Consider the following 24,639-nt stretch of genomic DNA (forward strand, 5'->3'; position numbering starts at 1 on the left):
ACTTTAAATTGGGCTGTACGAAAAAGATTATCTATTTGATGATAACCTTTAATGAGCATTCAATCGAGCAGTCTAATGACATTTTATTTTTATTGACGGCACTTTCGTTTTTAATTGGCAATCTGCTAGTATTTGACAAGCATCAACATTCTGTGTGTTAAATGGTAAGCACATTGAAGTGCATATATTTTAGATTTTGTTCTGTAATGCTATTATCCTGTTTACATTTAAATGAAATTGCCTGCATAATTATCTTTTTTAATGAAGATGTTTTTAGCTTTATGGCCTATTGCTAGAAATAAACAGATTGACAATAATTACATCACCAGTGTTAGGGACATGGTGGCTGAAAACCTTTGTAACAGTATTACGTAGAAATGTTACAAACCCAGTTAGTTTGAATTCAGAGGTGTCCTTTGTGCTTACAATGTCTTCTGCACCAGGGGACTTTCATTGTATTCTGTCTTTATATGTTCATTTACTTGCTAATTAAAATCCCTCCTCTTTCATTAATAGTGGAGACTGACATTGACTCATTGTTTTCGAGCATATATTCCAGATGTCCTAAAACCGTATGCTTTCCAGTGCCTGACTGAGAACACAAAGCAGACCTGGCAAGTCTATCAGCAGAGGGGGATCTGGGGGTGGGCAAGGGTGCTAGTGTAAAGCACTGCTGCTTAACTAAACCAGCCCCCAGCACCAGGAGCGGCCCGTGCACTTCAGAGCAGTGGGAGCGGGGATTCGACAGATGTCTTGTTTAATTTATCCTCATCGTTGTCTGTCAAATCACCCTGACCCAGCCCCATCACTCTTACCTGCACGGGCCGCTCCTGCCCAGCACTGCTGCGTTTGTTACTGGGGTCGATGTTGCAGCACTGCTGCCAAATCACCCCCAAGTAACAAAAAATGGCCCCCACCGCTCCAAAACCGGCCCACAACCTCCAGCCCCCCCTCCTTGGGGTAACGTCAAATGCCCACTACGCCCAGTTTGGGCCTGATGCTTTCCATTAAAAGGAACACATTTTACCCAAGTGGAAGAGTGGGTTTAATAACCAAGCAAATAAATGAACCCACTATCCCATGGTTGTCTAGCAAAATACAACATAGTTGGGATGCAGTGGAGTTGTAGTGTGCCACCAGCACCTACATGGCATTTTGGCACACATGCCACCAACTAACACATTTGCCATGGCCGAGGATACATATAAAGGGGAATTTAACAGCTTGGGCTTAGTCCTGATTCAGTACCTCAATTTAAAGAGTGCTTGCCAGCACTCTTGAGGTGGCATGGAACTCTAAGGAGGCATACTTGTCAATGGGTGGGCTACAAGTTTCTGTTGCTTGTACTAGCATTGGCCAAATGGCGTATCGCCATGAACTGGAGGGCAGACAGGGCCCCATCTATAGAAGAGAGATGTGGTCCAATAGGCAAGGAGTGAGCAAGTAGCACTGCAATCAGAGAACTGCAGAGGAAACACCCAATGACAGAGACCTGGAGCGAGCTCTTGGAGGCATTCGAACCCCCAGAACAGACAATGAGGTGCCATCCCTATTATCAAGGTTATGTTTAGTGTGGCTTTGACACCTAACCAAGGAGTGAGTGCATGGGGGGGAGGATTTAGGTTGGTTGAACAGTTATTTAGTTGTTTTTCAGATACATACTGTGATTTGTTGCAGCTGTCCATCCTGCATTATACTGTACTGCGTCATCTTTGCAATACCTGTGGAAGGAGGGTTACTCCGTGAGTTAGTTGCTTCCCTGTGTTGAGATTCGCATTAGCTGTCGCTGTGACATGTTGCAAAGGTTGAAGATGAACCCAACCTAAAACAATAAACAGATCTTTAAAAAAAAGGAGGCATACTTGACTCCACTGCATTGACGATGAGGTCGGACCATGCACAATACCTGTTCACTCTCCAAATTAGAATTGAACTTGGTATGCCACCAATTTTTGCTTTAGGAGTCAGGCCACTACATAACCACATTCTCAACTCGTGGGGAGTAAGAATTTTACAAATGATTGAACTCTGGAATATCCTCTGCAGCGGAGGTTTTCAAACACCATCATTGAAGCTGGAAGGCATCATGGATATCACTGCTGACATTCTATGATGATATGCAAAAAAACAACTCCTCAACACCATATAAACTCTGTACCACCCCTCAGGGTTGCAGAATCTGGACTCACCCTTCATAGGGATAAATGCGGAATTTGAAGAAATAAAATCAATTTCTTTGGGTACAAATTTTCAAATTAAGTCACTAAAATGCCTCAGAGGTCCACTTCTTTGTAGGCATGGCCAACTATTGTGAATGTTTCCTCTCAAAACACAAAGGCATTAACAGAACCACTCCAATAATTTAAAAAACCCTGTACACATGAGAATGTTCCGAAGAGCATCAGCCCGCATCCCAGAATATCTAGAAGGACATGCTCAACAATGCCACAATAGCTGAAAAAGATGAACCCTGTTCTTGACACTTGCCCCATAAACCTGGAAAACAGAACTCTTCCAAGAACTCAGTAAATCTGTCTGCACTCTTGCTGCTTACACAAGCAAAGTTCTCACCGGCATAGAGATTAGTTTTATTGATTAATAAGTGATTATAAGCCTCTAGTACTGTCAGACACAAGAGTTGAGAAGAAGGTCCCACTCAGGATCAGTTCATAGCTCAATATGGTCTACCTCTCGACACCCTCAATCTCTGAAGACTTTTATAGTACAGAGCTTTGAGATGATCAAGTGGTAAAAGGGAAGAAAGAGAACAGCGGGGAACGAGACCTGGAATACAGAGAAACTTGAGTAAGATCCTATAGATAATTGAAACTTACTGCAATATACTTTAGTCTAGTGTGTGTGTGTGTGTATGTATATATATATATATATATATATATTAGCACACTCCGCTTGCAGTTTTCTGCCACTGATCTGAGTGACAGAGCACGGACCACGTTATCAGTGCGCAAAATAATTTTATTCAGATTCTTCAGACACCAGCCATCATGACGCGTTTCGAACCCTCCGGCCCTTGATCATATATATATATATGTTTATGTATGTGCACATAGGCCTTGAAATACCTGTAACAAAAGATGACTTCCAAATACTGAATGTTCGATTCTCATCTCGTCTTGTGGTTTATTCTCAAGCGTAATCTGACTCAAAGCAAGCACTGAAAAACAAATCAGGATGTAATATTTAATACCTAAGCCTAGTAAGCAGTAGGTTATCATACTACAGGCAAAACCACCTACCTAGACTTTTTTATCATAGCGCTGAATTCATTGCTAAGTAGACGTTCATTCAGGGATTTCCTTAACATTTTATTCTCCATTAAAATGAAAAGACTAAGCAACTCTTTGATATGCTAGCAGAACAATCCCATCTCTATAAATGTAAAGTGTACAGGAAGCAACTCATCCATATTGTGGCGTTTTTCTTCATAACTGATTCAAGAGATATTCAGAGTAACTTTCAAAGAGAGCCAAGGAACAGTCATCAACAGGTTAGAGCGTTCGAAGATAAATGCTATCCATTATCGTTTTGAAAAGCTACTTCTGAAGACTCCATTTAACAAATACACAAATGTGGATCCTACGAGGAATCGGTTCCTTGAATAAACATACAAGGACAAAAACAAGAGGAGGGAACCTCCCTCTGACCAGACCGGAACATGCCAAATACTGCTTTTGGCACTCCTGAATTCTGTCCGCTGCGACAAATAATCTGCACCGATATGTGGGCTGGTTCTGATTTATCTCTTCAGTTGAAAATGGAATTACGATGTAATCCGAGGCATGCCTACAAAACCGCATTGCATCATGGGAAATGTAGTGGGCTTTTAACAAGGTTTATTTTTCCTCGTTGTTTCGCACCGCCCACCACTCTGTTAAGGAGTAACACATTTGCAAGTATTTAATGAACTGTCTTCCCAGTGATTGTTCTCCTCATCCTTGGAACCACCCAAACATGTGGCAGTGTTCATTTGCCTTCTGGAGGGGTGTGTCTATCTAGTGGTAACAGTACGTTCCCCTCCCGAAGAACGCTGACAGGACCCGGGATTATTTGGATATTTATCATGAAAAGCCTTTATACATTGGGGAGCAGTTGCAGGTTGCCATGAATTCTCCTCCGCACCATAACCTTTCCAAGATATCAAATACTACAAAGTGGATCCTCTTTTCGTAGAACCCAGAATTTTCCTCACCTCATTTTCCAATGCATTATCCACCCAAAGAGGAAGGGACTTTTTCTTAGTGAGAGGTTTCAACAGAGACACTTGAAAAACCGGGTGCATTCTCAATGTTTTGGCAGAGCCAACAACATAGAAACTGGATTGCTGACTTTCTTTATCTTAAAGAGACCAATGTATCTAGGATTAAAAATGCTATATTTCCTAAAACGTATGTTTTTGAAAGATAGCCAAACCACATCACCTACTTGAAAGTCAGGGTTAGGTTTGCGATGTTTGTCTGCGTTTCTTTTGTATTGTGTTTTAGCCTTTTTGAGCTAATGATATGTTCTTTTCAGGGTTTGCTGTATGTGTTTCACTCTTTCATTCACTTCTGGCATTACTTTGTTATGTACTGAACGTATCATTGGTACTAATCTAGGATAAAACCCATACGTACTGTAGAATGGCATTGTTTTCGTGGATTGGTGTTAAGCACTGTTGTAAGCTATCTCCGCTAACCATAGCAAATCCACCCAGGCGTCAGTGTTCTCATCCACATAGCATCTTAAATATTGTTTCAACGTTTGGTGTAAACTCTCCGTTTGTCCGTCAGTCTGAGGATGGAAACTAGTTGATTTCGCTGACTTCATATGCAATGATTTACACAATACCTCCCAAAAACATGCAGTGAATTGTGATTCTTTATCAGAAACAATAGTAATAGGAAGACCGTGTAATCTTACTAAGTGCTGCATCAATAGCTGAGCTAGTTTTCCTGAAGCAGATAGTTGAGGACATGCTATGAAATGGCCCATTTTTGTGAGGTTGTCAATTACCACCAGAATTGTGGTGTTGCCTTTATCCTTAGGTAAACCAACGATAAAATCTAATGAAATGGTTTCCCAAGGTGTTACTGCAGTGGGAAGAGGCTGAAGCAATCCTTGTGGTTTACCACGATCTGTCTTGTTTTGTGCATATTTCTTGCATTCACATATGGTGTTTTTTACATCTGCTCTCACTGAAGGCCACCAAAACTGTCATAACACCCTATCAAGTGTCTAATCAAACCAGTTAGGTCCTACACTAGGAGGATCATGACACCAGTGTAGCAATTCTTTTGTAACGGTTTACTAGGTATTAACTGCTGGTCTCTGATGAAAAGTCCTTTTTTTGATATCCACTGAGGATGTTTAATCGGCCAATCTTTCCAAGTCGCTGAATAACTAGCTTGTGTTTCTTTATCTAAGAACAATTCTGTCTGAAACACTTCTATGACCTGCTTAGAATTTATTATAGACTGTTTCTGTTTTTAATTTATGACAAATGAAGATTCTTGTCTTGTGAGAGCATCTGCCTTCCGATTTTCGATTCCTGGTCTGTAGATAACAATAAAAAGATATTCTGCAAAAAACAGCATCCAGCGTAGTTGCCTTTGTGACAACGTTCTTGCTGAACGAAGGAACTGTATGTTGCAATGATCGGTATAGACAGTTACCATGTTTTTGGCTCCCATTAAATGATATATCCATTCACTGAATGCATACTTGATGGCCAGTAATTCTTTCTCAGCTATGGTATACCTAGTTTCAGCTTCGTTCGATTTTGGAGACATGTGTGCCACGGGATGCATTTGACCATTACTAACATGCCTTTGAGATAGTTCGGCTCCTATAGCTACATCCGAAGCATCATTTTCCACAATATAAGGTCTTTCAGGATCTGGATGTGCCAATGTTGGAGAAGACGTGAAAGCATTTTTTATCTCCTGGAAAGCTCATTCAGCTTCAGAAAACCACGCAAAAGAAATGTGTTTTCATAACAGTTTTGTTATGGGTGTAACCATATTGTAGACCTGGGGTATAAATCTTGGATAAAAGTTCGCAAACCCCCCAAAACATTGAATGTCACGGATATTGGATGGCCTAGGCCACTCTTTAACTGCAAGGATTTTTTCCCCCGACATTTCCTGACCTGTGGCGGATAATATCACTCCCTAAAATTCCACCATGTGAACATGGAACTTGCACTTACTTATCTTGCAGAACAAACCATATTTACGTAATGTCTGTAATACTGTACATACGTGTTTATAATGGTTTTCATCGTCAGACAAATAGATAAGGATATTGTCTATATAAACCACCACAAAATCATCCAAATACTCGAGCAGCACATGATTTACAAAGTATTGGATTGCTGCAGGAGCGTTGCACAACCCAAATGGCATTACTGTATATTCAAATAATCCATACCGTCTTCCATTCATCTCCCTCTTGCATCCTTACCAAATTATAGGCTTCCTATTCTAGAAGTACAGGTATCAAGGGTAGAGGATAACGATTTTTTATTATCACATTGTTCAATACTTTAAAGTCAATGCATGTTCTTCTTTCGCCATTGGTCTTGGATATGAAAAATAAGGGCAAGGCTGCTGGTGATTGAGATGGTCTAATAAAACCAATAGCAAGGTATTTCTCCAAGTATTTCTTTAACTTATCATTATCTGGCTCTTTTAGAGCATATATTCGCCTGCACGGTATCACTACCACAGGAGTGAGATCTATTTGACAATCGAAATGTCTGTGTGGGGGTAATGTTTCTGCTTGTTTCTCGCAGAACACATCATGATAATTCTGGTAACAATCGGGTAACTCAATATCCTTTTCAGCTGCTGTGGCTATATGGTGCAATGAGGATAAGGCCTATGCCAAGGTTACCCTGTCTTCTATACATTGGTCTTGACACCCAGGGCTTTCAAACCTTACTATTTTCTGTACCCAATCAAAAGTGGGGTTATGCAAAACCAACCAAGAGATGCCTAGAATGATGCAGAATAGAGGGGCCGCAATTATTGTAAACCCCACTTCCTCTATATGATCTTCGTTACAAATCAAGTTTATATTGTTTGTTTGAAATCAAATGGGACCTGAGGTTAATTCTTTGCCCTCTACTGCTAGTACTATTTCATGCCTTACCTTCTTAAGCAAGGTAACTAGTAAATATTATGCAACTTTCTAATCCATGAAAATTCTGGTGGCCCCTGAATCAACCATAGCTTCTGCATTTTTCCATCCTGAATTTGTTTTTTTACTCGATGGGTAAGAAAAAAGTGTTCAGTTGGGCGTACCACTTGATCACTCAAGGAAGGAATGTCTGCGTTGCCCAAGGCTTTCCCTTCAGGAACCCCTGAGCTCCCTCGTTTTCCGCTTTCTTTTCTGTCATAGATATCACTGCCTTTGAGATGCCTGACTTAATTCTTGACTTCACTAAATAACTATGCGTCTCTGCTCTCTCTCATCCGAGGTTAAAGAGGCCCTTACAGTTCCTATTTCCATAGGTTCACTGGTGAAACTGGAAGCTCCACCCAAGTTTCTGGTTCTTTCATACCTATTAGGAAAACATTCAGTTCTCTTCCTATCGCCTTGTCTTTTACTAAGACGACGATCTAACCTCTATGTAAGGTTTATGAGATCAGTACAGGTAGTAGGTTGTTGATCGATTTACACCAATACATCCTTACATTTATCCTTCAACCCTTGATGAAACAGAGCTGCCCTCTTTTCCTCTGGACAGTGTATTTCTGCCACCAAACTCTGAAAGGTATTCACATAAACCACCAGATCCTTATTACCTTGTCTTAACTCAAGCAGCTCCTTATCTTCTGAAAAGGTGGCTGATCTTCTATCAAACACATTCTCATACTCCTTCTTAAATTCATCCCAATTGTACCACAAAGGAGCATCTCTACGGACTAAGGGAACCGCCCATTGTGCAGCATCACCTGCCAGATAAGATATCATAAATGCTACCCGAGCTTGATTAGTGGGAAAAGCCCATAGTTTACAAGTAAAATGTAACAATATCTGGGTCATGAAGACTTGAACCTTATTGGCTTCTCCATGAAAACTTTCAGGTGCGGCCAATGGAATAGGAGCAGGAATCTCCACAGATATAGGAGGAGTAGTAAAAGCATTTCCCCCTGTTGGCAAGAGGCATCTTCAGTAGAACACCCTGTTTGAACATCAAATGGATTCCTTTGCATGTAATCCAATAGTTCCTGCAAGGCTGCAAGAAATATTTCTTGGGCAGATTATTCTGTCAGACACAAGAGTTGATAAAAAGGTCCCTCTCAACCATCCAGCCAGTCCTACGCCTCTTCAGGAGTAGTAAAGAACCAAGCCTTCCCTTCTGCCTCCACACTCAACTTGGCTGGGAAGAGCATAGCATACTTTTTTTTTTAAAACAAACTTTATTGAACCTCAGTTTGAGTACAATATATCATATCAGGTACTTATGGCATTTTCGTTTTTGTTGGTTGTTGTCCAATCATTACCAATAGTAAATGTTGCAAACTTCAAATCGCTGTAACCAATGTAGTACATCATAATACATACAATAAAATGAAGAAACATTGAAGACATCCTTAATATATTCTATCATCCCAAGGATAAGTGCCTGTGTATCTGAGCCTCATACCGTGAACTGAGCTATCTCCCCCTCCCACCCACCCTCCCTCCCTCTTCTTGGCCTGTCAGACTTCTGCTGTCCATCCCACCTTGTGCTCCTAATTTATTATCATTATCCGATCGATGCTGCTGGTGTGCAATGGGCCAGTCGGTAGGATCCACTCGAGCTGTCGGTACTTATGTGCCACCTATCTAGGTTGGTCATGGGGCAGGGTTAGCAAATATGAGTGGAATATCCGATTGTTTGAGTTCTTCCAGCATAATGTCACATTCCATAGACATGGGGTGTTTTCGTAGTCCTCGTGCTTCCTCGCGTCTAAATGCCGCGCTTTCGGCACTGCCCCATCTGGCTACCTCGTCCCGCCATGCGTGTATTGAGGGTCTCCTAGGGGACTTCCATCGCATAGTGATTGTTCTAATGGCCAATATAAATGCAAGGTCTAAGAAACGTAATTGGACTTTCAGGGCGCTAGTGCACTTGTGCTGGCCCAACAGGCATTCCAGGATGTTGTCTGTAATTGTGAGGTGCGTGATTTCCCCAAGTGTAATCCGGATCTTTCCCCAGTAATCACGAAGATGTGGGCAAGCTCATAACATATGGACGAAGCCCGCATCTTCTGCTTTGCATCTCGGACAGCAGTTGTGGGCTTCAGGGAACATGCGTTGTATCCGTTTCGGGGTTAAATAAGATCTGTGAAGCACCATAGTTTGTATAAACTTAAGTTTGGCGTTAAGGGAGACACGTTTGGGGTGTTCTAAGATGCTTTCCCAGGCTTTATCTGTGAGTTCCGTGTCAGTGGTCTCCGCCTATTTCATGCAGAGGTCCGTAAGGGCAGTGGACGCCTGCGCTCGAATGCCTGTATAGAGCCATTTGACTAGGTGGCCACCCCTCCCCATATAGTAAAGTAAATGTACTAGTTCGTGTTGTGGGGACTCACTGCGTTGAGGCGCCCATGTCGCCCTAATATAGTGCATAATCGTTGCATGTAGTAAGTAAAGGCGGTCTGGTGCGCCAGTATTCCGCACAAAGGTGGCATGGTCTGATAGAATGCCATCTCCAAATAGAGAACCAACCTCCACCACGCCAGCATCTAAGCAGTCCCATAGTCTAGTCGTTGTGAGCTTACATCCCGTGAGTGGTATCCCTAGTAGCGGGATATTACTCGCGTATGGGACCATGCCTGAGGCATACTGTAGGGCCTTTTTCCAGCACCGTAGTGCAGTTGTTAACAATGGGGGTCCAGCTGAGGGTATTTTTATTTTTGGGAGCAACAGGTTGTGCAGGGTACCTCGTTCTAAATCATGAGCATCGGAACCTATTTCTTGTAGGTTCCTGCCTGCCGTCCAGTAAGACAGCCACTGTAGCTGGGATGCATAATAATATGCCCGGAAATCAGAACTCCCAGCCCTCCCCTATGTGACGCCAGTTGCAGCTTCTTGAGGCTAACTCTACGTCTTCCCTTACCCCAAATAAGTTCCAGCAACAGCATGTCCAGCGTGCTAAAGGTGGATTGTGGCACCATCAGGGGCAGGTTAACAAAGAAATATAAAAGGCGAGGTAACATCACCATCTTAGAGATGGCTATCCGCCCCATTACTGACAAGCCTGGCTGAAGGCGGCTGAAATGCCAGAAACCGGTCCTAGGAAGCTTGTTTCTGGTCCAGGGAAGACATGGCTTGGCAGTTCGGGCTGAACTGTTCCCATGAGGCACAGGGTCAGACTGATTTGCATATGGCCATGTCTGAACTGGGGTGGCAGAGTGGGCTAAAGAACGGTGATGGATTAAACCCAGATCAGTTGACTGGGGGTGAGTGCTTGCAATGTTCAACACTCCGTCTATCATTTCCTTTGGTTTTTGCTTTGTTCGCCATAAGTTGGCAGGGTATGCTCAGACGTGAGTCCCTTGCTCACTTTTCCACTGGATTCAAGCAAGCCTGGCTGAAGACGGCTGAAATGCCAGAAACCGGTCCTAGGAAGCTTGTTTCCGGTCCAGGGAAGACATGGCTTGGCAGTTCGGGCTGAACTGTTCCCATGAGGCACAGGGTCAGACTGATTTGCATATGGCCATGTCTGAACTGGGGTGGCAGAGTGGGCTAAAGAACGGTGATGGATTAAGCCCAGATCAGTTGACTGGAGGTGAGTGCTTGCAATGTTCAACACTCCGTCCATCATTTCCTTTGGTTTTTGCTTTGTTCGGCATAAGTTGGCAGGGTATGCTCAGACGTGAGTCCCTTGCTCACTTTGCCACTGGATTCAAGCAAGCCTGGCTGAAGACGGCTGAAATGCCAGAAGCTGGTCCTAGGAAGCTTCTTTCCGGTCCAGGGAAGACATGGCTTGGCAGTTCGGGCTGAACTGTTCCCATGAGGCACAGGGTCAGACTGATTTGCATATGGCCATGTCTGAACTGGGGTGGCAGAGTGGGCAAAAGAACGGTGATGGATTAAACCCAGATCAGTTGACTGGGGGTGAGTGCTTGCAATGTTCAACACTCCGTCCATCATTAACTTTGGTTTTTGCTTTGTTCGCCATAAGTTGGCAGGGTATGCTCAGACGTGAGTCCCTTGCTCACTTTGCCACTGGATTCAAGCAAGCCTGGCTGAAGACGGCTGAAATGCCAGAAACAGGTCCTAGGAAGCTTGTTTCCGGTCCAGGGAAGACATGGCTTGGCAGTTCGGGCTGAACTGTTCCCATGAGGCACAGGGTCAGACTGATTTGCATATGGCCATGTCTGAACTGGGGTGGCAGAGTGGGCTAAAGAACGGTGATGGATTAAACCCAGATCAGTTGACTGGGGGTGAGTGCTTGCAATGTTCAACACTCCGTCCATCATTTCCTTTGGTTTTTGCTTTGTTCGCCATAAGTTGGCAGGGTATGCTCAGACGTGAGTCCCTTGCTCACTTTGCCACTGGATTCAAGCAAGCCTGGCTGAAGACGGCTGAAATGCCAGAAACCGGTCCTAGGAAGCTTGTTTCCGGTCCAGGGAAGACATGGCTTGGCAGTTCGGGCTGAACTGTTCCCATGAGGCACAGGGTCAGACTGATTTGCATATGGCCATGTCTACACTGGGGTGGCAGAGTGGGCTAAAGAACGGTGATGGATTAAACCCAGATCAGTTGACTGGGGGTGAGTGCTTGCAATGTTCAACACTCCGTCCATCATTTCCTTTGGTTTTTGCTTTGTTCGCCATAAGTTGGCAGGGTATGCTCAGACGTGAGTCCCTTGCTCACTTTGCCACTGGATTCAAGCAAGCCTGGCTGAAGACGGCTGAAATGCCAGAAACCGGTCCTAGGAAGCTTGTTTCCGGTCCAGGGAAGACATGGCTTGGCAGTTCGGGCTGAACTGTTCCCATGAGGCACAGGGTCAGACTGATTTGCATATGGCCATGTCTGAACTGGGGTGGCAGAGTGGGCTAAAGAACGGTGATGGATTAAACCCAGATCAGTTGACTGGGGGTGAGTGCTTGCAATGTTCAACACTCCGTCCATAATTTCCTTTGGTTTTTGCTCCATTACTGACAGTGGCAGGGATGTCCAGAAAGAGATGCTGGACATATTGCAGCAATAGCCTTCATTAAATTACCCTCCAGTTGGTCTGCTTGTGTCCTATATACGTGGATACCCAGATACTTAAATGTATCGTGTGCTACAGGTAACTGGTAGATGCCGAATTGGAGCATATTTGGGTGCGGTCCGTCCCGGAAATAGAAGGCGCTAGATTTCCCTTCACTAATAGCTAAGCCTGATATAGTCTCAAAGGCGGAGAAGACACCGGGGAGGGGTTCCGCCCCAGCCTTTAAGTCGCGCAGATATATAAGGATGTCATCCGCATATATGGAGATAAAGTGCGTGATGCCATCAATTGGTATCCCCAGAGTTTCGGACGCCTCTCTCAGGGCTAAGGCCAGCGGCTCCAGCGCCAGAACAAACAGGAGGGGGGTAAGTGGGCACCCCAACCTCGTACCCCTGTGTATTGTATATTCTCGGGAGATGTGGCCCCAATGTGTGCCCTTGCAGTGGGGTTAACGTAGAGCAGGCGTACCCATTGAAGAAAATCCGAGGGGAGGCCAAAGCGCTGTAGGGCTGCAAACATATTCCCCATGTTATAGAGTCAAAGGCCTGACGCAAGTCCAGCGCCAAGCATCCTGCATTACCATACTCCATGGGGGGTGGCCATCATGATATGATGAAGTCTTCTAGTGTTTAGAGAGGTGCTGCTTGCCGGAAGGAACCTGCATTGATCTCGATGTATAAGGGTGGGGAGGGCAGGTACTAAACGATTAGCGAGGGCCTTACTGAGGATTTTGTATTTGGTAGCCAATAAAGACAGAGGTCTGTAATTAGATAAGTCAGCGCCATCCCGTCCTGGCTTGGGGAGGGACACCACTAGGGCTTGCATAGTGGATTGTGGCAGGTGGCCGGTATCTCAAGCCGTCTTATAGAGTTCCTCCAATTTAGGGATTAAGGTGTCGGAGTATGTGTCATAGAATTCAATAGGTAGACCATCTAAGCCAGGGGCCTTGTTACGGTTGAGGCCTTTGATTGAAACTCTTATTTCATGTTGGGTGATGGGCCCGAGAGATTTTTACGTGTAGCTTCCGTGGTTGCAGGGAACGTCAGGCCATTTAAAAAGTAATCTACTAGGTTATCTTCAATGTGCGCTGGTGCCGCATATAGGTTGCTAAGATAAGTGCAAAATGCCTCATTAATCTCCAGTTCAGAATGAACTAAGCCCTTCAGTGGTGAATGTATGCTAGTGATAATTGGCACTTCCGGGCTATCCCTCAGTAGTCGGGCTAGTAGTGTACCTGATTTGTCGGCCTCAGTATGTTTCCATTGTGTGAAAGCTTGGTGGTCTATAAGTCGAAGGGTTTCCAGGGTCTCCGCATTTTTAATGCGAGCCTCCCGTAGGGATTCCCGTTTGTCTGTGTCGGTCACCGCGGCTTGTTCTAACTATGTCATTAGAGTTTCTATACCAATAAGACTCTTATGTGTTTCTTGTCTAGCCCCTACAGCGGCGCTGATAGCAGAACCCCGCACCACCACCTTGAGCGCATCCCAATCTATGAGGTTGGAGGAAGCTGTATTCCAATTTTCATCAAAGTAGTTATTAATGATGGCAGAAATTGTGGTCTGAAACGGGGCGTCTTCCAGGAGTTGGAGCCATAATTTCCAGGTCGGGACAGGGGTTGTAACTCTGCCCCGCGTAAGCGTGATCTCCAGCGGATTATGGTCAGAGAAAGTTTTGGCTAAATAAGTGGATTGGTGTATGTGTGTGACAATGGTGTGGGAGCACAAGAACCTATCGAGTCTGGTATGGAGCTGATGAACTGGGGAGTAAAAGGAATATTCCCTATGTGTGGGATGCAACATGCGCCATGCGTCATTAAGCCGCCAGCCCTGCAACCATGTGTTTAGAAGTTCAGCCTGTTTGTGGACTCCAGTGCCATGCAATGGAGGATGGGATCTATCTAAGTCCACGTCAAGGACAGCATTACAGTCGCCTCCCAGAATCCAGGGAATGGTATCCCACCCCACCAGAGCTCTACCCAAGTTCTGAAAAAATTTGTCCTGATCGAAATTCGAAGCGTAGATACTCCCCAGGACTATAGGCAGACCGTCTAAGGTGCCCTTTAACAGTATATAACGGCCCTGATCGTCTGTGCGGCGATCTAACTCTGTAAACCGGACCCCATGGCGAATCCAGATTGTCGCCCCTCTAGCAAAGGCCGAATAGTTGGTAGTGAATACGTGGCCTCTCCATTTTTTGCGAGTCTTCAATGCCTCCGACTCCATCAGATGTGACTCCTGAAGGAAGACGATATGTGCCCTTCGCCTAAGAAGGTAAGCATGAACTCTGTGGCGCTTGTGCACTGCCCCCAGCCCTCGCACATTCCAGGTCAGCAGGTTGTAAGATCCTAAGGTGGCGTGATTGAGAGGCATAATACAATATGATCTGTGCTCCTTACAGTTTGGAGCCAATGAATGGACACAGACCAGGAATTCCCCATCCCTCGTAAACTAAACATACTCGGCGCAGGTAATAAACAGTGCTGAGCCAGACAAAGAACTTGAACATACAAAGTCCATAGAATGGTGCATGCGCTGTGTGGGTGGTTAGCACCGCCAACCATACTACAGCTTGCTTGGGTACAGAACTCCAGTGGCTCTACGGGGCCCTGGGGGGGGTTTTCTCATAATATATCTATCTGTGCAGGTTATGAAAAGAATCACCTTATGTATTAGTGTAGGTCCCCAATACTAAGGTAAATGTGAGCATCGGACACTATCTAAAAGTCCTTATCAAATCGTACATGCTGTGTTAACTTCCATAGATATAGCTAAACTAAAAAAACATAATATTTCGGATCATACTATATGAATGAGGGGGTGACCCACTTGTGGGACACCCCCGCGCCGCACGGCCACCAGCTGCTGTGTGTGCCCCCTCGCCTTGCCCTCTGCCTCGCTGTCTGCCTCGCTGCCGGCTGACACCGCTGGCGTCTGTTTTTGCTTGTTTTGTCTAGCATTTGTGCTTGTTTGAACTGCATTTTCCTCCCGTGTTAGCAGCTTTTGTCTGACTCTTGTGCCTGTATTTTTTCTAGTCAGTTTCTGCATTTTCCTCCCGTGTTAGCAGCTTTTGTCTGACTTTTGTGCTTGTTTTGTCTAGCATTTGTGCTTGTTTGAACTGCATTTTCCTCCCGTGTTAGCAGCTTTTGTCTGACTTTGTGCTTGTTTTGTCTAGCATTTGTGCTTGTTTGAACTGCATTTTCCTCCCGTGTTAGCAGCTTTTGTCTGACTTTTGTGCCTGTATTTTTTTTCTAGTCAGTTTCAGCCCTTTGCGTTCTCCTGCCTGTCTGCCCGCCTACCTCGCCGCCCTCCGCCTTCCCTCCCCGCTCCCCGCTTCCCGCCACCACCGCTGACCACGCCCCTTTTTCCTTTCTGTTCCCTCCCCGCTCCCGCCTCCCAGCTGCCCCGCCCACCCGCGCACTTCGCCTTATATGGCGACCGTGCGAACGCGCAGCGGTCACGCGCAGCGGGCGCGCCGATTGTGCGCCGAAGGCGCGCCAAAGGTAAGCCCGTCTGCGCGCGACCGGACCGCGCCCAGCGCCAGGACCCCTGGCCAACGAAGATCCCGACCGACCCGCCTGACGTACTCCGCCGCCACCCTCACCGCACTCAACACCGGCCGACTCCCAGAATGCCATCAAGCCACTCCACGACGTACCCACGGACCTTTCAGCTGCCACGCCTGCAAGTTCACCTGCATCCGGACCAGCCTCGCACCAGCACCCACCAAGTCGAACACCAGCAGCACCCACCTCAAGTGCATCCTGCTCAACACCCGCTCCGTCCACAGACACGCCATCGAACTCTGGAACCTTCTAGACGCCACAGCCCCTGACGTCGCCTTCCTCACGGAGACCTGGATGAACGCCTCTTCAGCTCCCGACATCGCCATCGCTATCCCAGAGGGCTACAAGGTCGTCCGGAGGGACCGAAACGCCAACCAGATGGGAGGAGGCATCGCCATCATCCACAGGAACACCATCCGTCTCACGACCAGCACCGACAACACCCTGACCAGCGCCGAACACCTGCATTTCCAGATCCACACCAACCCGAACACCACCCTCAGAGGCACCCTGATCTACCGACCCCCTGGACCACGCACACAATTCAGCGAGGACATCGCCGACTTCGTCAGCCCGCATGCCCTCCCCTCCGCCGACTACATCCTCCTGGGAGACCTCAACTTCCATCTGGAGAACAACAACGACCGCAACACCAGCACCCTGCTCGACAACCTCGCCAACCTGGGACTCAAGCAACTGGTGTCCACCCCCACCCACCTCGCCGGACACACACTCGACGCAGTCTTCTCATCCAGCACAGACATAGACTTCAGCCACGCCACAGAGCTTCAATGGACGGACCACAGCTGCGTCCACTTCACCTTCAAGAGAACGACGACCCACCAACACCAGCAACAGGCAGCCCGCAGAAGCTGGAACAAGATCACAGCAGACCAGCTCGCCACCTCCCTGAACCAGCACCCTCCTGCCAGCTCAGCGAACCCCAGCCAAGCCGCCGACAACCTCACGAAGTGGATCAGCAACTGCGCGGACGAACTCGCCCCACTGAGGACCCCGCCTAGCAGACCCGGCAGCAAGAAGGCCCCATGGTTCACCGACGAACTCAAGAGCTCCAAGAAGAACTGCCGAGCCCTCGAGAAAGTCTGGAGAAGGGAACCGACACCAGACAACAGGACCTCCTTCAAACTTGCCACCCGGAAACACCACCAGCTGATCCGCGCCGCCAAGAAAACAGCATTCAAAGACCGGTTGGACAACAACGCACACAACTGCAAGGAACTCTTCAACATCGTGAAAGAGCTTTCCAACCCCAGCGCAGGAAACAACGACATCACCCCATCACAAGACCTCTGCAACTCCCTCGCTTCATACTTCCACAACAAGATCGCGGACATACATAACAGCTTCAACAACCAACCAACGCACACCATGACCGAACAACCACCCCCCACCACCACCCTCCACGCCTGGACCCCGATCAGCACCGAAGACACCATCCGCACGATGAACTCCATCCACTCCGGATCACCGACCGACCCCTGCCCTCACCACGTCTTCAACAAGGCCGACGCTGTCATCGCACCCCACCTGCGAGACATCATCAACACCTCCTTCGACACCACCATCTTCCCTGAGAGCTGGAAGCACGCCGAACTCAGCGCCCTACTAAAGAAACCTACAGCGGACCCCACCGACCTCAAGAATTACCGCCCCATCTCGCTCCTCCCGTTTCCAGCCAAAGTCATCGAGAAGACCGTCAACAAGCAGATGGCCGCCTTCCTCGAGACAAACGGATCCCTCGACCCCTCACAGTCCGGCTTCCGAGCCAATCACAGCACCGAGACCGCCCTCATCGCCGCCACCGATGACATCCGAGCCCTGATGGACAATGGAGAAACAGCGGCCCTCATCCTCCTAGACCTCTCTGCGGCATTCGACACGGTCTGCCACCGCACCCTAGTACGGCGCCTCAGCAACATCGGAATCCAGGACAAGGCGCTGGACTGGATCATCTCCTTCCTCGACGGAAGAACACAGAGAGTCCGCCTACCACCGTACAAGTCAGAGGCCTCCGAAGTCACCTGCGGCGTCCCTCAAGGATCATCTCTGAGCCCCACCCTCTTCAACGTCTACATGAGCCCCCTCGCGACCATCGTACGCAAACACAACCTCAGCATAATCTCCTACGCCGACGACACCCAACTGATCCTCTCCCTGACCAACGACCCCGCCGCCGCCAGATCCAACCTGCACGAAGGGATGAAAGAGGTAGCCGAGTGGATGACGACCAGCCGCCTGAAACTGAACTCGGACAAGACGGAGGTCCTCATCCTGGGCTCCTCACCCTCCGCCTGGGACGACTCCTGGTGGCCTCCCGCCCTGGGCACCGCACCCAAACCGACAGACCATGCACGCAACCTGGGCTTCCTCCTGGACTCCTCCCTCTCCATGACCAGGCAAGTCAACAACGTCTCCTCGGCGTGCTTCAACATCCTACGCATGCTACGGAAGATCTTCTGGTGGATCCCCACCGAGACCAGGAAGACCGTCACCCAGGCCCTCGTCACCAGCCGACTGGACTACGGCAACGCCCTCTACGCCGGTACCACCGCCAAGCTCCAGAAGAGACTCCAGCGGATCCAGAACGCCTCAGCCAGACTCATCCTCGACATCCCACGAACCAGCCACATCTCCGGACATCTGAGAGACCTTCACTGGCTCCCCGTCAACAAAAGAATCACCTTCCGCCTCCTCACCCACGCACACAAAGCCCTACACGACCAAGGCCCGAGCTACCTCAACAGCCGAGTCAACTTCCACGCTCCCAAACGCCACCTCCGATCAGCCAACCACGCCCTCGCCGCCGTCCCCCGCATCCGAAGAGCGACTACAGGAGGAAGGTCCTTCTCCTACCTGGCCGCCAAGACCTGGAACTCCCTCCCTACCAACCTGCGCCTGACCCAAGACCACCTCTCCTTCAGGAAGAAGCTGAAGACCTGGCTGTTCGAGCAGTAGCGGCACCCCCCCCTCCCCCCCCCAGCGCCTTGAGACCCTACGGGTATGTAGCGCGCTTTACAAGTGTCACTGATTGATTGATTGATTGATATGAATTGTATACACATTATGAGCATGAGCGAGGTATCTCCGGAAAAAAAAAAGGATACTGCTTGGTTTGTTATATCGTTCTTGTGGCTCAATCGGCCCTTCCGGTGCAGTCCCACAATGTAGAGAGTCAGTCTCTTGCCATGCAGTTATCAAGTAAACCATCCCCTGTCTGGGGCGTCGCTGAGGGAAAAAGAGTAATGCTGTGGTCCGAGTCGGATTGAATGGTGCTGTCCTCTGAGTCCGTCGTGATCTTCGTATTATCCTCGCGAAAAGATCCAGCTGTTGCTAGCGCCTCCGCACTATCCGCCATCTTTTGAGCTGGAGTCGGACCGATTCTTGCAGGGTTCTTCGGGCCTCGACTGTAACCACGGGTTTGTTGGTGTTGTGTCGTTACGGGGCTATTTCTCACCAAGCCCGAAGACTTATCCTGACTTTGTTCCAGGTCCATCACCTCCAGCCCATCTTCTACATCATTGGGGCTGTTGAAGAAATAAGTCTTCCTGTCGTGTATGACTTTGGGTCTGGCCGGGAACAATAGGGCGTATTTAAACGGGGCTGCCCGTAACTTTTTCTTCACTGCCTGGAAGGAGGTCCGCTGACGCTGTACCATTATAGTGTAGTCCGGGTACAGGGAGATCCGCTGATTTTCGAAGTGGATGTGCGTTTTTTCCCTCGCCTTTTGTAAAAGTACGTCTCGGTCTCTATAATTTAAGATTTTAACAATCAGAGGACGGGGAGGCGCCCCGACCTTTGGCGCCCCAGTTGGAATCCGGTGTGCCCTCTCCACACAGAAATAGGGAGACAGGCCGTCAGGGGCGACATGCTCCCGGAACAAGCTTCCATGAAGTCCGCAGGTTTGGTGCCCTCGCTACGCTCCGGAAGCCCAATGACTCGGACGTTGTTTCGTCGATTGCGGCCCTCCGCGTCCTCGATCCGGTCCTGAAGGCCACTAACTTGGTGTTGCAGCTGTTTTATGTGCGTAGCATGTTCTGAGAATTGGGGGTCAATGCTAGCCAATGCCTTCTCATGGTCTCGCACTGTGTCGGCGAGTTTCCCGTGGTCTGCTCTCAGGAGAGTAAGGCCGGTCGTGAGGGATCCGATTTGTTGTTCTATTATTTACCTAGAGTCCCGGACCTCTTTTAATATCAAGTTCAACTTATCAGATTGGGTCTCGGCTGGCCCAGTGGTGGAGGTGCCCGGCGATGGGTCTCTAGTGCCCAGTTAGGCCGGTGTCCAGCATCTTGCCTTTGAGCCTGTCCATCCTGGAGACCAGTCAGCCACAAGTGCAGTTAAGTTATGTAAAGTGACTACCAGTGGACTATGCCGTCACTGAACGCGGTGCAGGTCTGGGAGCTTCGTTCAACAATGCTAGAAGAGGAGGTGGACCACCCGATAGACTCGAGCGGTTTCGCCCCACAGTCGAGGTAGCGCTCGCGAAATCGCAACCTCCAGACAGGTATTAAGAAATGGGGCTGGGGGGGAGGGGCAGAGTCCTTCCTAGCCAGGCCCAGTCACATCATGTAAATCCTTCCTGTGCCCCCCTCAGTCCGCCCCCGTTCTCAGAGAGCAGGTAGGTTGCACGGCCTGTCAGCAGCCGTATCGCGCTGCTGTCCGCCGCCACTATTTCGCCCCACTCTCACTACGCCCAACCACCGCCATTTCCAGGGTGGACCAGTCCCAGGGAGACCGCTGCTCCCGCTGTTGTGTGCAGGGATTGACGCACTCGCCACCGATCTCAGAGACCCCAACAAGGCCACCCCCGGCGTCTATACGGCTCAACAGCAAGTGGGGAAATCCGCTGTGTGCCTCCCCGGGAATGGGCCTGTCCGTCCAACCAGGTATCATGTCCATTCAGTGTTAAGGAGCTCTAAATATGCCTCGTGTCCAGTCCAGCCAGATCGCTCTTCACATGCAGCAGGCAGCGGAGCATCGGCAAGGGAGGGGGGGGGGGAAGAGGAGGCCCGCACTCGGCTCTGCGAGGCGCCCGCTCTAAACGTCATTCAGCGCTGCGTTGCGTCGTGGGCCGAGCAGTCCCACCGGCGGCGCCCCGACCCAGTAGTCGTCTGCCGTCGGCGCGGCCCGCCGGCCAATCGGGGACAGCCGCTAGTCGCAGTAGGGGTCCTCAGGAGCACGATCGTCCGGGGTTCGTGAGGGCTGCAGCACGCCAGCCCCGGCGGGAGCCTGCAGGCAGGCCGTGCACCCCATGCCCCCAGACAAGCGCCAGTAGCCATCACTCAGCCGCCGCTCCACCGGATTGGAACCACAGCTCGCCTCCCGGGCCGCGATTATCAGCGGTCGGGACCCTCCAGGCAGCGAGATTGCCCCGCAGCACGGTGATTCTTCAGGATAATTCCCCCCAGGGTCCGGAGCCTCACTAGTTCGCGTCCGCCATCTTAGGCGGTCAGCCACGCCCCGAGCATAGCATACTTAATGTCTTTCTCCCGCAATACTCTTTTAGATTTCGAGGGAAACTGCGATGCTGACGTTGCACACGGATCATAAAGTCTAGAAAGAAGGTCACCTTACTGTTGTCCAATTCAATTGGGGGTGATGCACGGGCAGTTTGAAGTATGACATCTCTGTCTCTGTAGTTGAATATTCTCACCACTATGGGTCTCGGGGGGGCACCAGGTTTTGGCTTGCCTCCAGGTACTCTGTGCGCCCTCTCAACCATAAAGAATTTTGACAATCTGGTAGGCTTTAAATGAGTCGTGACCAGTTCCTCCACAAACAAATCAGTTGCCTGCCCTTTTGCGCATTCTGGAACCCCCAGTATTCGAACGTTGTTGCGTCTCGAGCGCCCTTCATGTTTGTCCAGCTGAGCCTCCATCTTTTCCCCACGGGCTTGGAGTTCGTCCACTCTATTTTGAAGGGCGGCCTTGTCCGTGATTAGGGACCCTGCGGTCGATTCGACATCCTTGAGTCTTGTATTCATGGAGCACATATCTGCTCCTATTAGGGAGATCTCGGAGGATACAGAATCAATCCCGGACTCCAGCGACGTTCTCACCGTCATGATGGACAACATTATATCTTGAAGGGTCAGTTCCTGAGCACCAGCAACTTACTGTTGTTTCTCGGGCAAGTCATCTGATTCACCATCTTTAGGGCCTGCCCCTTTACTCCAGGCGCACTTGTCCAGTTTGGCCTGCATGGAGGCCTTAGTGTTCCGACCCCCGGCCATCTTAGTTCCGCATCAGTCCCAAGTCCAGGGAACAAAACCAGCTGAGTAGTGTCTGTCTGTCACTGACTTACTACTCTCAGGTTGCAACCTTAGACCAGGACGGCCCGGATGGTGGCGCTGGTGACTGTTAGTAGCTGCGGGTTATATAAACTCATCCACAGCCACTCTTCTTGCGGCAGTCTTTCATAGTGGACCAGCCACTGGGGCCGCTCCAAGCCCCTCCTTATCGCTGGGCCCTTATGGTAAAGCAGCGGGGTATCCTCAGTGCCCGCCGTCAGCTGCTAATCCCTTAAACCGGAGAGCCCTTCCGATGACACCACCCCTTCACTTCTTCAAGGCTGCATCAAAGGAGACTGGACGTTCTTTGATTCACTAAGCAGCCCCTCACTTATGGCCGTTTGCCTCTTCTGCCCATACAGCCTAAGTGCAACTGTGAGCAAGCTACAACAGTCCAGGCACCAAACGCCAGGAAACCTGCAAGGTGTCAGCCGCGCTTTATAAATGTTTAAAATAAATAAATAAATAAATAAACGCGGTCACCCGACTCACCCCACCGCAGGCCTTGCACGTTTAATCCTAGGGGGTGAACTCCTTTGGATGTGTCGTCACTGTTTTTTGGAAGACACCAGGGCCTCCTCACTGCAATCAGGATAGCCTATGCATTATTAGCCTGGAATGTCACTACTTAATGGCCTTGCAATTAATTGAGACGCAATAACTCCGATGGAGCATCTGTAGCCGTTCTACCGCCCCTCCACGGCCGGCACTCGCATTGGCAGCAGGGGTCCTAAGCTCACACACAGCCGTTACGCTTTCTCTGCTAATTTCCCTGCGCTGTATCAGCCCGCGCTTCCCTCGCTGCTTACTTCAGGCAGTTATTCCACCTCTGCCGGACGTCCATTTAACAGCGCCTCTCCGGGGACAGACGTATGCAGACGCTCTGTATCCCCGCTCACCTCCAAGGTGACCAGGATCATTAGCGTTGCTGGGCAGTCTCTCGCCAAGACTCCGGAGGCCGATCGCCACAGGGAGCGGCAGGTCCAGGGAGCGCAGAGGCCTGGATGCCCCTCCCCCACTTGCAATGCTGCATCGCTGAGCAGGCCATTCCCCGCCGCCTGTCTCCGCTATTACTCAGCCAAATCGCCAAGTTCACGGCTCAAACCAGTTTAACGGGTTTGTTGAGATGAAGCCGCCTCAAGGTGCAGCCATTTTGCTCTGCGGTTGGCCACGCCCCCAGCTCATCCATATTGTGACGGTTTTCTTCATAACTGATCCCAGAGATATTCAGAGTAACTTTCAAAGAGAGCCAAGGAACAGTCATCAACAGTTCAGAGCGTTCAAAGGTGAAAGCTACCAAATGTTGTTTTGAAAAGCTACTTCTGAAGACTCCATTTAACAAATAAACAAAAGCGGAGCCTACGAGGAATCGATTCCTTGAATAAACATATGAGGACAAAAACAGGAGGAGGGAACCTCCCTCTTACCAGACCGTAACATGCCAAACACTGCTTTCGGTACTACTGAACTCTGTCCGCTGCGACGAATAATCTGCACCGATATGCGTGCTGGTTCCAATTTATCTCTACCGATATAAACAGAAGTACAGCGTAATCCAAAGGGTGCCTACAAAATTGCATTGCATCATGGGAAATGTAGAGCATTTTTCACAAGGTTAATTTTTCCGCGTTGTTTTGCACCTCCCACCACTCTGTTAAGGCGTAATACATTTGCATGTATTTAATGAAGCTGTCTTCCCAGTGATTGTTCTCCTCATCCTGGGAACCACCCAAACATGTGGCAGCGTTCATTTGCCTGGTGTGTCGATCGACTGGTAACAAGTTCACCTCTTTTTTGGCATGGCTCCACATTCACCCTTGCTTCAAAAAGTGGCCACTTTAATTGCAGAAGTACAAGTATTTATTGTCCTACAGACCAGAAATTGACAGTACAGCTGACTAACTTTCAAGACACCCAGAAACACACACCCACGTGGCGACGTCACAAACTAAAGATGTGAGGGCAAAGTCATTTTTTGGGCTAAAGCAGTATTTTCTCAGGCAATATCCTTAGATGAAATCATTGAGAGAACAAACAGGGCTCTCCATGTCTTCAACAAGCACAAGCACTACCTAGCTGGCGTAAAAGCCAGAAATGCAAAGAGACATTGTACTACATCAGCACTGTGGTGATACCACCATGAACTATGTGCCACAGATGAAGGATTAATTCTACATGGCTGCAAAATAGCAATCCCTAGACGCTTCTGGACAGAGTGTCTAACTTGCTTTCCAGGATTACCAGGGCATGGCCAAAAGAAGAGGGCAGATTATGAGATCAGGTCTTGTTTCCCAATATGATTGTGCTAGTTGAACAAACCATCAACAAATGCTGACTGCTAAAATGGGGGAAAGGGATCAACCTGCTTGTGTTATAACAGAGAAGCACTGATTTCTGCATCCTTCCCAATGGGCAATACCTATTAGTCTTTGTTCAAGCTTACACTAAATATCCTGTTGCAGAAATAGTGCAGTCTACATCATTTGACAGTCTCCAAACTAAAATGGAGAAGATCATCAAAGCCTGTAGCATCCTACCCAGCTTCGGAGCATGTAA

General features: G+C 48.7%; 1 protein-coding gene across 3 annotated transcripts in view; it reads right to left on the bottom strand.

The window, feature by feature from the left end:
* Positions 1-23,243, bottom strand: part of LOC146805577 (uncharacterized) — a 54,618-nt gene extending 31,375 nt beyond the window's left edge. The window contains exons 1-2 of one of the 3 annotated variants that reach the window (XM_085620528.1): positions 22,893-23,243; positions 3,084-3,175 (exon numbers count right to left, since the gene is read on the bottom strand). In XM_085620528.1, the coding sequence (XP_085476654.1) occupies positions 3,084-3,175; position 22,893 (93 nt within the window). In that variant the 5' untranslated portion in view covers positions 22,894-23,243. Of the gene's footprint in view, positions 1-1,662; positions 1,723-3,083; positions 3,176-22,892 lie in introns of those variants that run through there. The other 2 variants (XR_014967479.1, XM_085620527.1) reach the window with 2 other exon arrangements.
* Positions 23,244-24,639: the final 1,396 nt, after the last annotated feature.

Source organism: Triturus cristatus, chromosome 8 (genome assembly GCF_964204655.1).
Source record: "Triturus cristatus chromosome 8, aTriCri1.1, whole genome shotgun sequence".
In the NCBI taxonomy this organism is placed as follows: domain Eukaryota; kingdom Metazoa; phylum Chordata; class Amphibia; order Caudata; family Salamandridae; genus Triturus; species Triturus cristatus.